This window comes from Leopardus geoffroyi, chromosome B2 (genome assembly GCF_018350155.1).
Source record: "Leopardus geoffroyi isolate Oge1 chromosome B2, O.geoffroyi_Oge1_pat1.0, whole genome shotgun sequence".
Taxonomy (NCBI): Eukaryota; Metazoa; Chordata; class Mammalia; order Carnivora; family Felidae; genus Leopardus; species Leopardus geoffroyi.
Window position 1 is genome coordinate 133028182 of NC_059332.1, and position 16274 is coordinate 133044455.

At 33.2% G+C, this 16274-nt stretch overlaps 1 protein-coding gene across 4 annotated transcripts in view; it reads left to right on the forward strand.

Moving 5' to 3' along the window:
• STXBP5 (syntaxin binding protein 5) overlaps nucleotides 1-16274 on the forward strand; it is a 173152-nt gene that overhangs the window by 104266 nt on the left and 52612 nt on the right. For 2 of the 4 annotated variants that reach the window (XM_045499950.1, XM_045499951.1), the window contains exons 17-19: nucleotides 1554-1679; nucleotides 3338-3489; nucleotides 10319-10384. In XM_045499950.1, the coding sequence (XP_045355906.1) occupies nucleotides 1554-1679; nucleotides 3338-3489; nucleotides 10319-10384 (344 nt within the window). Of the gene's footprint in view, nucleotides 1-1553; nucleotides 1680-3337; nucleotides 3490-10318; nucleotides 10385-15068; nucleotides 15129-15227; nucleotides 15276-16274 lie in introns of all 4 variants that reach the window. The other 2 variants (XM_045499948.1, XM_045499949.1) reach the window with 2 other exon arrangements.

Consider the following 16274-nt stretch of genomic DNA (forward strand, 5'->3'; position numbering starts at 1 on the left):
TTCTTTCCTTCATGCCTTCCTTCCTTTCCTTAACTTACAATCACTCTGTATTCTTTTTCTCCCGTGATCTACCTCTGATGAACCTTCAGCTCATTCATTCATTCAGTAAATATTGAGTGCCTCTTCTGTGCTAGTGTTAAAAGTAACTGCAGGGTTTTTGCCTTCATGGAGTTTACAAGCATTTTTCAATTCTTACTTCATAATATGTTCCAAATCTACCTTTTCTTACTGTTTTACTTCAGAATTACAGGTACTTCCTAATTGTTCTCCGATCCTACTTCATCTTATAAATCTCCACCAAATTAATCTTCCCAAAGTATTTCTTATAAACCTCCGTTTGGCTTTTAATTCCTTAAAATAATAAAAATATATTACTTTTGTGTAATTTGACCATTGACAGCTCTTTCATAGCCACTCAAAATGTCTCTGTACTGTGATTAGGTAGTAATATTCCCACTTTTTAGATAAGAAGATAGTTGGAAAATGGCAGAGCCAGGACTTAAATGCTAGCTTTTCAAAAGCCCTCAGTTCTTTCTACCAATATCAGACTTTTGCAGTGAGGCGCTGAAGACCCTCTAACTTGTCACCCTGGCCTATCCTGCTGTACTGATTTCTCACTGTTACTACACACACTTCCACTGTGGACAAACTTCCACACTTGTTAATCTTTGACTAAGGGTTTCCTCCTTGTTTGCATATGTTTGCAAAAGCAATATATTTTGAACACCTATTCAGTAACTATTGGGGAAAGAGTCTGCAATCAAAACTCAAAGAGTACATTTTTTTTTAATCGTTAAAGTGTCATGCACACAAAAATAAATTTCTCACAATTTTTTTTTTTTTTACTCATTTAACTCATTTTGTTTTGGCCACTTTTAATTAAGCCATATATTTACAGCTTGATTTTATGTTTTTTCAAGTGTTTATTTATTTTGAGAGAGAGAAAGCACGCAAGGGAGGGGCAGAGAGAGAGAGGGAGAGAGAGAATCCCAAGCAGGTTCCCTGCTGTCAGTGCAGAGCTTGATTTAGGGCTTAATCCCACAAACTGTGAAATCATAACCTGAGCTGAAATCAAGAGTCAGACGCTTAACCAACTGTGCCACCCAGGTGCCCTATGTATTTATACTTTTACTCCCCCCCCCCCCCGTTTTTTTAGGTACTTTTCTAACTTCCTTTTTTTTTTTTTCTAACTGGATTTTTTCCCCCTCTTGTTAATTCTTGGGCTTCTCGTTCTCCTCATTCTTCTCCCCATTTCTCCTTCCCCTTCCTACTCATTCTCGTTTTCTCCCTCCCCACTTCTAAGCCCTGAATTTATAATGGGAACTTACATATGATTTCTTATTTTTGTTTTCACATACGGGTTTTGTTTCTAACCACATTAAATGCCTCTAGAGAACAGGATTCGTTTGTTTGTTTTTTTTTTCATGTGTTTAGTACAATTTCATATATAAAGTTATGTTTTGTATAGTTATTTATGCATGACTTTATAGCTACATGAGCTAATAAGATACTTGAAGATGGGTTAAAAGGTAATATATTATCCTTTATTACAGAGTTAAAAATTCACCACTTAAACAGTCTCCAGGTTATCAGACAGAACTAGTTATTCAGTTGGTGTGGGTGAGTGGAGAACCACCACAACAAATAACCAGCCTGGCAGTCAATTCTTCCTATGGATTGTGAGTATAATTTATGTGTTTCTCATACATTCTTTTATTTTTAAAAATAGAAAAGATGATCTTCATTATAGCATCAATTAAAAAGTTGTATAACTTTAATTTCAGATCAAATTCAGCATTTGTTTGGAATATAATTCTGTTTCAGATAATTTACTCTGAGTATGCTTATACTGCTTCCTAATGAATTGGGATAAAGGTTTGAAGTCAATATACCATCTCCTGGCTCTACTCTCAGAAGTGATTTCCTTATTAATACTCAGTATAATGGAGGTCTAACAACATGAACTCAGAAGACTTTGTGCTAAGCTGATTCTGTAAATGTTGAATCAAACCTATATAATGTCTTCTTGCTACTTTCAAAGTTCACTTGTATAAATTGTAAAACCATAGTAATAGTTTATTGAAGTATTTATACTGCAGGTGTATTATCAATTCATGCCTTCAAGTATTTAGTATTAATTAGACTTACTTTTTACTATAATTTGGTAGACTCATAGAGTATTTTTGTTTTTTTAAAAATCAGCACTGTGGTATCAGAGAAGCCACACACTCACTGTGCAGTCCCAGGGCCATTTACTGGTATGTGGGTCTCCTTGATGTAGTCCTAGGGACTCATTGATCTTTCTTCTTCCTCCTCTGTCATCACTCAGTCTGTCTCTTGCAGATGTATACCTAGCTAAAATTGGCTATAGTCTGAGCTGGTTTTCTCTCATGTCTTTGGTTTGCTGCCCCACAATATGAGAACACAAACCTCTGCTTGTTAATATTTCACTGCCCACAACCATAAAGGAAGGAGGGAATAAGAAAAATAACTAGTAGGAAGTTTTAAAGGAAGTTGCACATCAGTTGATCACAGGCTCATTGGGCTCACAGTTAACATTCCATTTAGCCCTTTTTTGTATATTTTTGACATTTGAACTACTTGCCAAGATAATTTACTATGCAATCCATATTTAGAACTTCAACTGAAAAACCTGATCATCTGGCCCATGTCTCCATTCCTCCTTAACAGTCATCAGCAGAAATGGAGTTGAAGCTTTTTCTCTTTAGATGGGTCATACACTCTCCAGTTCACTCCAGCCCTTGTCTGGCCCATTCGTATTACTTACAAAGCCCCTCCCTATATACATTTCAGTTTTCAACTCCTGGTTTAAGACATCTTAAAAGAGTAAAATTTCTTTATTCATAATTGTTTGGTTTGTAGCTCCTGACTTATAATTGGGAAGGTATTTGGAATACTCCAAAGGGAGACCTCCAACATTTAATGCTTTCTAGTTTTATTCTTGACTGTAGGGATTACCACAACTTTTGAGCTGCTCAAAATGCCCTTAAGTCAAAAAACAAAAAAAAAAAAAACAAAAAAACATGTCACATTTCCTAGGATAGGGATTTATGACTATGATCATGTTTCACTTCCTATGCCAACTTCTTTTTTAATGATATTGATTTGTAATCATTAATGTCTGCAGAAGATCTGTACAGTTCCATGAGAAGGCATACGTAATGTGTAACCTGTGTTTCCATGCCTCTGATAGTCTGCAGTTTCAGAGAGGAATTTTGTGAAAAACCCATCCTTCTTCTTTTTCAGCCTTCAAGACTACAAGTACGTATCCTTATAGTTGTTTATGCTAAAGTATTTGCTCTTTTCCTATTCCCAGGGTAGTTTTTGGCAATTGTAATGGCATTGCTATGGTAGACTACCTCCAGAAAGCAGTACTCCTCAACCTGGGCACTATTGAATTATATGGCTCCAATGATCCTTATCGGAGAGAACCCCGGTCTCCTCGTAAATCTCGACAACCTTCAGGAGGTATAAAGAAAAAGTCCTGAGTTTTAGGATTTCTATAAATACTAAAGCTACTTCTGTGAATATAAGTACTTCAGTGAGATAAATAGCTTGTCTGACTTAGTCTATATATATAAACTGTCAAAAACTAGTAAAAGTTTAGAGCCTTCTTTGTTTTGTATTATTATTAGATTTTGCTTTTGTTTTAGGATTTTAATTAATGTTGGAAAAGAACCACAGTGGCAAGCTTCTTCAGCTAAATTATGAGATGAAAATTTGTCTCATTATTGTGGAACAAAAGTTAATTTCAAAGTTTTGCCCCTTTTATTACTTGGTATTGTGAGACCAAAAATTCATTGTTCCAACTATTTAATTTAGAGGGAGCATTTCCTATGTGAAAAAAATGTAAATGCAAAAGTGAATTTGAATTCTATGAAAATACAGTGTTTTAGGTAGCCTTGATTCAGTGCAAACCCAAACCCATTAAGAATTCTCTTTGTAGGACTCTTTTGTGTTTTCTGCATAAGTAGTCTAATTTTAAATGTTTTCATATGTCTGGTTGGTTATCTATACCAGTACTCCTCACCCCCTCACTTTTTTTTACCCCCATAGTATTGGATCTCTGGCACTTGGGGTATATTAGTGAGGCCTGCAGCAATTACTGACCTACAGGTTCCAGTCTCCTCAGGACCTGTTCCACTGGACCAGGGATTAAGGGGAGCCATATCTCTAGCTGACTTAGCCCGTTTGCAGAATGCCAGTGTGCAGTGGAACACTGGGAAGCTCACATATATACTTATAACTCGGCCTCTCCGAATTAAAATTCTCCCTGAGATTCATTTCTCATTTGCTCTCATGACATAATTAGCTAGTGCTACCTTTATCACAGTTCGTGACAGAAGAAGAAAAAGGTGGTGGGATATAGACCTTACTGTCACTTTAGCTTGATGGTTGAACTTTCTTTTCCATTTTTGTTTTTGTGTGTGATCATTTTGTCTCGCGTTATCTTCAGCAGAAATTTTCTCAACCATACCATTCTAGTATCTTTGTCTCCTTTTTTTTTTCTTCTTCGCTTTTCATTGCTTCACTAAGGTGGGCTGATTGTGACTTCTTGCATGTGCGGCCTTTCTAGCTTATATTCTGAATCTGTGAAAAAACTCCGTTCTTCCTTAAGTAAGTTATTTATTCCATATCAGTTAAGTCACAGCATGTTTGTTTGTTGTATGTAAAATCATTTTTTCTCATTTATTTTTAAAAGAGCTTTTAACAGCATTATATTTCTAAATTACATATCTAAATGTTTGTCCTCGTTACTTGAATTCATCTATAATATGTATGTGAAAATAGCCATTGAAATGTTTGCATCCGAATCCAGTTTTTTTAATAAAGCAAAAGAAACTAATATTTAGTTTAGACTAATATATATTTATAATGTTAGAAAGTTAAAACATTGTCATGGTAGAGAAGACAAGTACTTTTGGCAGTTTTACCACAGAGCAAGTAAAAACTTGCTCCTAAAATTCATTTATCTTATTCCTGATACCTCATCATAGTTTCATAAAATTTCCAGAAATTAAATACCTAAACTAATCCAAGGATAGAAACCAGTTTTACCGTCTGATTTCAAAAATATTTCTTTCTTAAATTCTATTGCATCTTATTTTATTCTAGAGTAAATCTTATAATATTATTTATATTATTATTTGATGTTTAGGCACAGGAGAACAATTTGAATTTTTCTTTTGTCATCTTAAGATACTTATGCTCAGCAGTAATAACATTTAGGATTATGTATTAAATAAAATTAAAAGAAAGTTATTTTAAAATGTGATTTAACATTTTAAGGATATTTATGCCTTAATTCTAAAATACTGTAATTATTTATATTTCAAATAAAATTAAATGTGAGATAATTGATACTAAAATTCTTTAACTGCATTGATAAAAATTATATTCTTGCAAAAAAGGTGTGTTTTATAATATATTCTGGAAGTATAGCCCAAATACCACCAGGTTCTTCTAGTTTTTTTAAAGATTAGTTTGGAAAAATGTTTTAATGCTAGTAGATTCTAATATGTTTTCATAACAAGGTGTCACTGATGAAATTATTTTATAGGCATTACTGTCTAAGGGTTTTACAGCTGTATTAAAATATAGTTGAACCCATAACTAAAATATGTACAGTGTTTTCATAATAAAAATTATGAGGCTGTTACAGGGGCAAGTAGTGATAAAGTATTTCAACCACCTGTGTATGTCTGCTGAAAGTCTTAATTATAACAAAAGTGAAACAGGCTAGTATGTGTCATGTTTTGCTGACCACTTTTTGACTCCGTGAAGGATACAAAAGGGAAATTTCTGTTCTGAATATAATTTTAAACCCTAATAAGTTCTGCATAGTGATGTGAACATGATAGACCCATGAGAAATAAGTTACTTAGTCTTGGAAGTTGATAATTATAAAGAAGGGAATTAGAGGGACGAAGCTGTTCCTGACTTCAGGAAACATATTTTCAAAAGTTTTGGAGAAGTGTCTCTGAAAATGAAGATTTGGGCTACAAAGTTATAGTTAATTTCAAGTCTTCAATATTCTCAGTAGGATAGAAAAAGAGAAATAGCTATGGAGCCTAGTAATACTAGTTGATATTTTTGTGCATGTGTGTGTTGTAAGAAACAAAACACTATATAAGAAATGAGGGATATAATCAAGGATGCATAATAAGTGTTGCATAAATCAGTAACTACTGTGTTGAATATAGGCAGGTTTTCAAAAAATGGGAAATAGCAAAGTGTTTGGTTTCAATGAAAATACAATTAAGGAAGGATTAAGACTCTAGGGATCAGTTGAAATGATAGTTGAAAAGCAGAATGTAGAGCTAAATAACTTTGTTTCTCAACACTCTCTTCATGAGAAATTATTTATGTTTCTGGAAAGTGAAAAATAATGAAGAGAAATGAAAATCTAAGCTACATTATGTATGCAAAACAGACCTTGGTAATAAACAGTAATAAGGTAATAAAAAGATCTCAAGAGAATTTGTGAAGAAAATTTGTAAACAGTTTCCAAGTTTTCAAAGGTCAGATATTTTATAAGTCATTAAATTTGATGTACAAATCAGTCAGAATTCTCAAATGATTTGTGTGCATATTGAAATGCCTTGTGTGCATATTGAAAATAGAACTGTCAATTGAAATCAACAAGAATTCACTAACAGTACGAAAAATCAGTGTTACTTTTTTAATCTCGTAACTACGTTAATGGTTTATGGCAGCCTGTTGACCTAATGTTTCCTGAAGTTAATCAGATATTTGATAAAGAATTCCATGTATATTTTTTATGAACCGAGCAGATGGAAGCAACCTAGTTCAGTTTGACAATTGCAAGATTGATTAAACCAGAGTCAGCAAACTATGGCCCATGGGCCAAATCTCTTCCACTGCTATTTTTGCTAATTAGAACATCATCCTTGCTTAGCTGGCCCTAAAACCAGTCTAGGCCTTCACATTTGCCAATCCATGGACTAAACCGTGGTATCTATTTAGTGGGTCAATTTATAGCCTACTACTAATTTCTGTGGCGTGCCTCAGTAGATATAGAATGCTGAATAACATGATTATGCTTGTTGTCCTTCAAGGATAACTACTACATCTGATAGCAGAGTAAATACCCATAAAGATATTGGTAGGTAGAAATCATAAACCTAAATGATATACCATAGTCACATAGTATATGCCATAGGATCACATATATCAATTAATGTAGGGTTGGACTTTGACTTTTACCCTAAGCCAGATGGAATGGAAGGCTTAAAATTTCAAAATTGATTATTTTTATTCAGTATTAGGCTCACTGTAGTGCTAGAGTATATTAGAGTTTACTATCATCACTATCTATTATTGAGGTAAAATTGGCATATAACATTATTTTAGTTTCAGGCTTGCAACATACCAATTTGATATTTGTATGCATTGCAGAATGATCACAGTAAGTCTAGTTAACATTCATCACCTTGCATAGTTACAAAATATTTTTTCCCTTATAATGAGGACTTTTAAGATCTACTCTTTTTTTTTTTAATTTTGTTTAATGTTTACTTTTGAGAGAGAGAGACAGAGCATGAGTGGGGGAGGAACAGAGAGAGAGGGAGACACAGAATCTGAAGCAGGTTCCAGGCTCAGCTGTCAGCAAAGAGCCCGACTCAGGGCTCGAACCTACGAACTGTGAGATCATGACCTGAGCTAAAGTCGGACGCTTAACCGACTAAGCCACCCAGGCACCCCTAAGATCTACTCTTAAGCAGCATTCAGATATCCAGTATAGTATCACTAACTGTAGTTATGCTGTATATTATATCTCTTATTTATTCTGTAACTGCAAGTTTGTACCTTTGACTGCCTTTACCGATTTCTCCCACCCTCCATATCCTGCTTCTGGCAATCACCAGTCTCTTCTCTGTATATATAGGCTTGTTTTTTATTGTTGTTTTGGGGGATTTTGGGGGTTGCAGGATTAGATTCCACTATATCATACAAGTGATATCATACAGTAGTTTTGTTTTTCTGTCTTATTTAACATAACATCCTTGACATCCATCCATGTCACAAATGGCAAAATTTTATTTTATGACTGAATATATCTATTGTGTGTGTGAATGTGTATGTGTGTGTGTGTGTGTGTGTGTATCCCCCACATTTTTATAAAGCCTACATTTTCTTTATCCATTCATCCATACATGGACACTTAGATTGTTTCTGTATATCACTACTATTTAAAGACCTGTTGGGGCGCCTGGGTGGCGCAGTCGGTTAAGCGTCCGACTTCAGCCAGGTCACGATCTCGCGGTCCGTGAGTTCGAGTCCCGCGTCAGGCTCTGGGCTGATGGCTCAGAGCCTGGAGCCTGTTTCCGATTCTGTGTCTCCCTCTCTCTCTGCCCCTCCCCCGTTCATGCTCTGTCTCTCTCTGTCCCAAAAATAAATAAACGTTGAAAAAAAAAAAAATTTAAAAAAAAAAAAAATAATAAAGACCTGTTGTTTTAGTGTTTATCAAAAAGAGTTCATTCGGGCTCTGTGCTCACAGCTCAGAACCTGGGGCCTGCTTCAGATTCTGTTTCCTTCTTTCTCCATCCCTCCCCCGCTTATACTCTCTTTCTCTCTCTCTCTCTCTCTCTCTCTCTCTCTCTCTCTCTCTCTCTCAAAAATAAATAAAACATTTAAAAATTTTTGAAAAGTGCTGCCTAGGTGGCTCAGTCATTTAAGCGTCCAACTTCGGCTCAGGTCATGATCTCGTGGTTCGTGACTTCAAACCCCACATAGGGCTCTGTGCTGACAGCTCAGAGCCTCAAGCCTGCTTCAGATTTCATGTCCCCATAAATATTAAAAACATTTTTAAAGGAGTTCATTTATATAAACAAATATTTTGTCAAAGATTAAATTCATACCTATTACATCCATCATCTTTGAAGTATAAAAACTAGTTTTGGGTTTTGTTTGTTTTGTTTTGTTTTTCCAGAACAATTAGTGTAATAAGTGTAAAAAGAAAAAAAAAAAACTGGTTATCATTCAAAAAGTTCCTACTTAATGAAGAAAAATATATAATTCAAAATAGAAAACATTTTTATAAACCCAATTCAGTACTCTGTGTTCTCTGAAAATGTTATTGTAAAAGGTTTCTTAGTGACTGAATTGTGACATTATGTCTTTTACCAAAAGATTGGCAAAGTAGATACTGGCCACACATGTACATATGTTGACATGATACCTGATTTCTGAGGTCTAGATATGTAGCCGCTTGTGTGTTGCCCAGCCATCCCAAACTCTTGACATGTGTTTGTTTGTAATTTTCAAAGAATTTTCAGAAATTCTTTTCATTCCAATCACTAAACAACTTACTGTCCATACTGATTGTTTACTCTGCATGTTACCATGTCTTTTAATTCTTGTCCACAGCATAAAATTCCTTGTTACAGTTTCTCCTAAGAATTTAGGCCATCCCCTAAGATAAGTTCTATGTAATTCATATACATCTATGAAAAGAAAGTATTTCTTTAGAGCTCCTTTTAAAAATGTATGGTTTAATTATTAAGAGGTATAGTCCTATAAGAGGAGTAATGTACAATATTTTAAATATTGTAAATGTGGAGGTACAAAATATTTTCTTAATTATTCATAAATATTCAAGGCATGTGTCTGAGACATACTGAGTGGAAACCACTTTGAAGTTTGAGTTGAGAGTTCCTATGATGTAAAAAATTACCAAACTTATTACCAAGTGCTTATTTTCCCTCAAGAGAAGTCCAATAAGTCCATCATATACTCTCAAATTAGTTTTTTTGTTTTAATTTTTTTTTAATGTGGTATTTATTTTTGAAGGAGAGAGAGAGAGCATGAGTGGGGGAGGAGCAGAGAGAGAGGGAGACACAGAATGAGAAGCAGGCTCCAGGCTCTAAGCTGTCAGCCCAGAGCCTGATGCGGGGCTCGAGCTCATGAACTGTGAGATCATGACCTGAACCAAAGTCGGACGCTTAACCGACTGAGCCACCCAGGTGCCCCTCAAATTACTGTTTTTCAGCAAAGTTCTACTTTATGTCTAATGTCCTTGAAGAATAGCAAATTATATCTTGGAAGTTTTCTTTTTGCTTAACTGATGACTACTGTATTATTTTGAGGTGATTTAATATCAAATGTTCCTATTTCCTGTCTCAAGATTAACAGGCACAATGGTATCAAGGCCAGTACGCTCCAGTCATCTGCTTTTTTAAAAATGGTCAGTCGTTAAATGTGTGCTGTAAATAGGGATGAGACTGCTCTTACGTAAATTTGTATTGTGATTTGGGTTTTGGTTTTGTTTTTTTAGCAGGTCTATGTGATATTAGTGAAGGGACTGCAGTCCCAGAGGATCGCTGCAAATCTCCAACTTCTGGTAATTTGTTTTTTTATTTTATTAAGAATTATAATCTACAGAAACCATTGTAGTGTATCAAAATTCCTTTTTACAGATAAGTATTTAAAATAACACCTATAAGAAACTTTTGTGTTACATATTTATTCTAAAAATCATAACTTTTCTTTGCATTCTCATTAAGTGAAAAGAAATGCACTAGACAAAATCCACAGCTCTTACCTGCTAAGAGTCCTATAGCTGTTCACTGGATTTCTAATATTTACACTTTTTTAGAGAAAATATATTTTACTCCTCACCATTGGAGCAGATGGGTTAGTTAATCTGCAACCTTGTCTCTGCTCTAGGCATGCCTGGTATCATCTGGTAGAATAGTGCCCTAATTCTTGAAAAATGTCCACTTAAATATTACCAAAGATTTTTAACATTTATAATCCAGTGGTGACTGTAGACAAAATAATTGTAGGCCATATGTGTTTTTGGTTTTGGTCAAAGTGATATTTGATGTAATTTTATAGCTATATTATAGCTTTTTGTCCATATTATATAGGTTTTTATGTGACCTATGTATATATAAATATTTCAGTGCAACATAATTTTTGGTACCTTTTCAGTCTCCTTAAGATTAAGAGGATCCTGAATTATTATTATTTTCAGTGGGTAGAAACTTTGCCAGTCTTTACTAAGATCAACTTCACAATTTTAACTACCATATTAAATCATTATGGCTGGGAATATTTGTCAGCTTTGTACTGGAAAGATTCTTAGCATAAAGTAACACAGTTCTTAGATAGATTTGGATCCTTCCATAGCTGGTTCTCCGACATCAGAAATCATTTTAAGCATGGGAAATATTGAGAAGGGCATTTTACTTCACTCCCTCATGTTTCAGTTTAGCATTTTATTAGACCTAGAACTGTAAAAGTTTTGTGATAATTTTCTTTTTGAAATTCCTTTTCCTAATACTACATAAGTTATAGCTTTTCTTAAGATATATCCACCTTCTGGTTTTCTTAATCTTTAGATGTCATAATTAAATTCACTCATTATTGAAACATGGAGCCATCAGAATTACATAGTTAGCACCTACTGTTAAGTCTGGACATTGGTACAGTAAACTTTGAATGATATGGAACAAGTAATTCTATTTCTGATCTGACAGACCTAGAGTGATTTCTGAATTTGGAATTTAGAATTATAATATCTTTTCATTATTGCTGTTCTGTGTCCATCTATCTACAATACTGTTCTGGTCTTCTCACCTCTCTCTCCAAAGACCACGTGAATGCCATTGTCAATGTGTTAAGGCTGTAAGCCAAATTGGATGATTTGGACATGTAATATAGAACCCAAGTAAACTAATATTCCTCATTATCCTAAGCCAAATTTTCAACAGGTGTACAGGTGTGTGTGTATGTGTATGTATATATATATATCAGTTCGGAATAAGCAAAAAGGGGTATTTATAAGTAAGTATTTAAGTATATTAAAATCTCATAAGTATATAAATATAAAAAGTGCATAAAAGTAAAAACTCTCCAAATAGCTCCTTTTGTACCTGAGGAACTCAAACATTGTTGAACATTTTCAAATATATTATGCTTTTTTGTCCATGTGAAAGGACAGTATAGTTTTAACATACAGATGATATGATACTGGGTATTGTTTCGAGTGAGTTTGAACTGCAAAGTAAACATTGTGGCTGAAAAAAATCATTGATAAATCACAAATTCTTATCTTAGATATAAAAATTTATTTAGTTTAGTCTTTGACTATGCTCTGAAAGATATAAGAATTTCTGAAGAATTATATCCATTCCTGCATATGAGGAAAGACTGCTTTTACAAAAAAACATATCAAATTTTAGTAGATAGTAGTTGTGCCTGAAACGTGTTTCATAGAGCAGGAAATAGATCTCCCTCATGCATACATACTAAAACATACAGTAGAAACTAGAATAAAATTCTGGAAAACTAACCCTTTGACACTTTTTCTTACAGCTGTGTCTTTCACTACTTGTCCATTTTAAAATAGCTAATAGTAATTTTTGCTACCCATGTTGGGCCAGTTGTCTTATTCTTTGCACATTTGTAACTTTTTTGCCTTCATTGCTTTTAGAACCCCAATAAAGGAATAATTTAGTATCCTTCCTCTCCCCAGTACATGAAAATTCTTTTAGTTTAGAATGGTCAAAAAAGAAAAAAATGGTTGGGGTAAGTTTGAGGTGAATCAGAGGAACCACAAGGCAATCGTGTTATTAAAACCATGGAAAGTAGTAATTAAATTACTAGCCTCAAATACTTCCTGCATTGTGATAGGATATCTATCTGTGTATGTATGTATCTATCTATCTATCTATCTATCTATCTATCTATAGTTAAGTGATATAATATAGACTATTAAAACCAATATAGTTAATAGAAAACAGTGTATCTATGAGAGAAAAAGAAATGCATGAAAGTGGGTTGGAAGTTAGTGAGTCTCTCATAAATACTAGGAGAACCACTATTATAGAAGTGAAAAGTAGCCATATGTCCTTTATCAAAATCAGTGTGTTTACTCAAAATAATAATATAGATGAAGAAAAACTTTTTTGAAAAACATTTCAATCCATGATCAAAATTGGTGATCCCAACAATTTGGCTGGTCAATATCAAAGCTCTATTCAAAAAGCATACTGAGAATATCCAAGTTATGAATATAGTTTGCCTTTTCCACTTATTTTTAAATAAACCAGGAGTCTCTCTGAAGTAGAATATTAATTCTGTCATCTTGAATTAACATAAGAAATCACTTCTTCCATTTCCACTTGATCTCTATTTCAAAGAACTCAGATTTCTTTACTGAGCACTTTAATAATGGAATTTTGTTTTAGTACGGCATCAAAAGAGTATGTGTGTGTGTGTTTTTGTGTGTGTGTGTGTGTGTGTGTGTGTGTGTGTGTGTGTGGTGTGTCTACACATATGTGAAAATGATAAAAACATCTGTTAGGTTATTTCAGGTTGAAGAAGGCTCAGGGCCACATTAACCATGATATAAACAGTGCCTTCAGGAGTTTCCATGTACCCTAAAAAAAAAAAAAAACTGTAGATAAGTTCAGTGTTTATTTTATCACAGTTATTTGGTAAATATATTCAAGTGAGATATGCTGAAAACATTTTTGGAACTTTGACAAAAATTCTGACAACCAATGATAGGCATTTTCAGTTAGGGGAAAAATAAATCCGTTTGTTTTACATTTATGGCTTCTGTTGCCTATTACGTTGGAAATAACTAAAAAACATTTTTATGATTTGATATTCATGTTTGATATGTTACCTAGCTATTGCTCTAAAATGAAATATATCACATAAAATAAGTATTAGTAATTTTTTTTTTACATTCCTGTGGCTAACCTCTTATAACCATTATCTTCTTTGAAAAACAAGTATATCCATCTCTACTGCTGAAAATGTTCCATCGAGTTCAGTGTTACTTATGTGATATTTTTTGATGTAGGACTTATAAGGATCCATAAGTGCTATTTAACAAAAATAACATGGTTTTTAAGAATAATCTTTTAAGACTATTATAGAGGTAATTGGATACTGCCAATGTTGACAGGTTTTACTTGGTCCTTGGAGAGACTTCAAAGATATTTTCCACTTGGCCAAAGAAAGCATCAGTTTGACCTTATTTATTAAGGTTCAGTACTTTCACTGGGATAAAAAAGAAAAAAAAGTAAAGAAAAACGGCCCGGTGTTTTAGAAGTGCAGTGCAGTGGGAAAAAGACGTGTGTGTGAACTTAAAATATGAGGTATTAAGTGAAGTACACATCATAGGTGAAGTATACAAAGGGTTGTTGAAATTCAAAAGGGGGGAAGTGATTTATATCGAGGAGACTGGAAATTTATGGATGAGATATCATTTGAAATGTGCTATTATGAAGAATAGATCATTTAATAATAGAAGTTGTCAACTAGAGTGCTACTTAGTAGTACATTTATAAATGAAACATTAATGTCAGAAATCAAATATAAAAAGTTAGAAACACTTTTTTTAAGGAAAAGGCAAATAAAATCTTAACTGTAAAAATATTAGATAAACTTATATTAGAACTCGCAGCTGGAATAAAATTAACTATTTCTTACCTCATTAAACATAAGTAAGTATTTGAACATACCTAAAATTATAAGTATGATTCTCAGTTTTTAAAAGATCTCTATGGTAATCGTAGAATTTATATATGATTTTAACATTGGTATCTGGAAAGCTAACTCTGAAGTAAATTTTGTCAGTATACTTCTTGCCCGAGATTCTTAGTTCTAGATGAACCTTATTCAGTTAACTGATATCGAAGAAGTTTTGCATTTTCGTTCAGAAACTGTTTATTGCTGCTTATATTGTTCTTTACCTGTTCTCTAACGTATAATGTATACCAAGATTTTTCCAAATGGTTGTAATTTGTGGAGAAATCATTATAGAGTTAATATTTACATATATTAAGGAATTCTCTACCATGAAAGATAATGAACTACTGATTACTTTTCTTACTTTAATATTATGAGAATTGTTATTGATTATATGCATGACATCTCCTCATGGCTAATAGTATGGAAACTTACCTTAGAGGTTACCAGATTATTTTGGTTGTACTTTTCCCTGTGACAACTCGTGTTTGTGACTGACTATGTGCTTGTTCCTTCCATTGTCTTGATTCGTGTAGGTTCTTCATCACCACACAATTCAGATGATGAACAAAAAATGAATAATTTTATAGAAAAGGGTATAGTATCTTTATTTTAAAGCATTTTCTTTTAATTATGTTTAATTTTAGTTTACTTTGAATAGATTTTGACATTTTATATCAAAATATTATTTTCAGTGAAGACCAAAAGCAGAAAGTTTTCCAAGATGGTAGCCAGTGATATAGGTAGGAAATAGAAATTTCTCTTTTGTTTCTAATCCTTGCTATATGCAGTGTTACTCAACACCAGAAAATGATCTAATGCATTGCATTTTGTATATATTAATTTGTTATTTCTATGCTAAGCAATAATCTCTTGGGCTGTTTCTTCTAAACTCATTGGGGCAATAATTATTGAAAATCAGTTAAATTGGTGTTGCAGTTTTTCCTGACTTACAATGTGAATTATTCTGTTTTTATTTTGGCTTTATTTAAAATAAAGCAGGGTTCAATTTATGTCGTAAATAGTACAGTTTTATACCAAATTTTGAGATTTTTCCTTTATAGTTTTTATTTGTATTTTCTCCTACCTTTTTCCCATCCTTCTCAAATTTTTACAATCCCCAATTTCAATGGTTCTCTAAAATATTGACTGTAATCTGCACTGCCCTGGAGTTAAATGGGAATTTTCCTAAGACTCTCCCCCCAATCCCCACAAGTAAAACTAAGTGATGGAGAGTATTTTATATTAATCCCTTTGGCTGTTTTTATGAGTATACTTTGAATTGAATTACCCAGTCTAAGATTTTCAAAGTTTAAAATTAGAAAACAAAATACATAATCAAACTTTGGGGATATAATCAAACTCTAGGATTTTTAGTTCACCATAAAAATTTGAGTATTCGCTGAAGATTCTTAAAGGCTTGAGAAGTACTGTTTTACAAAAAGAATAAATTTAATCTTCGATTTAAACCCACAATTTTTATTATACTGTTTTTTGTTATTTATTTCCTCTGAAATGCCTATCACGTGTTCCTTGAATTATATTAAATGAGGAGCATTTCTAGGCAGCTGAAATAGATTTACCTTTGGTCAACTGATAAAGTTTAATATATAGTAAAATTAAATTGCCAAAATTCTCAGAAGTAGCATCTATATTGTCTGCATATTGTAAATTGAACCCTGTTTAGTCATGTTAACGTTGGCTGACTGTTAGCACGTCTGGTCATTTTTTAAATAAGATGG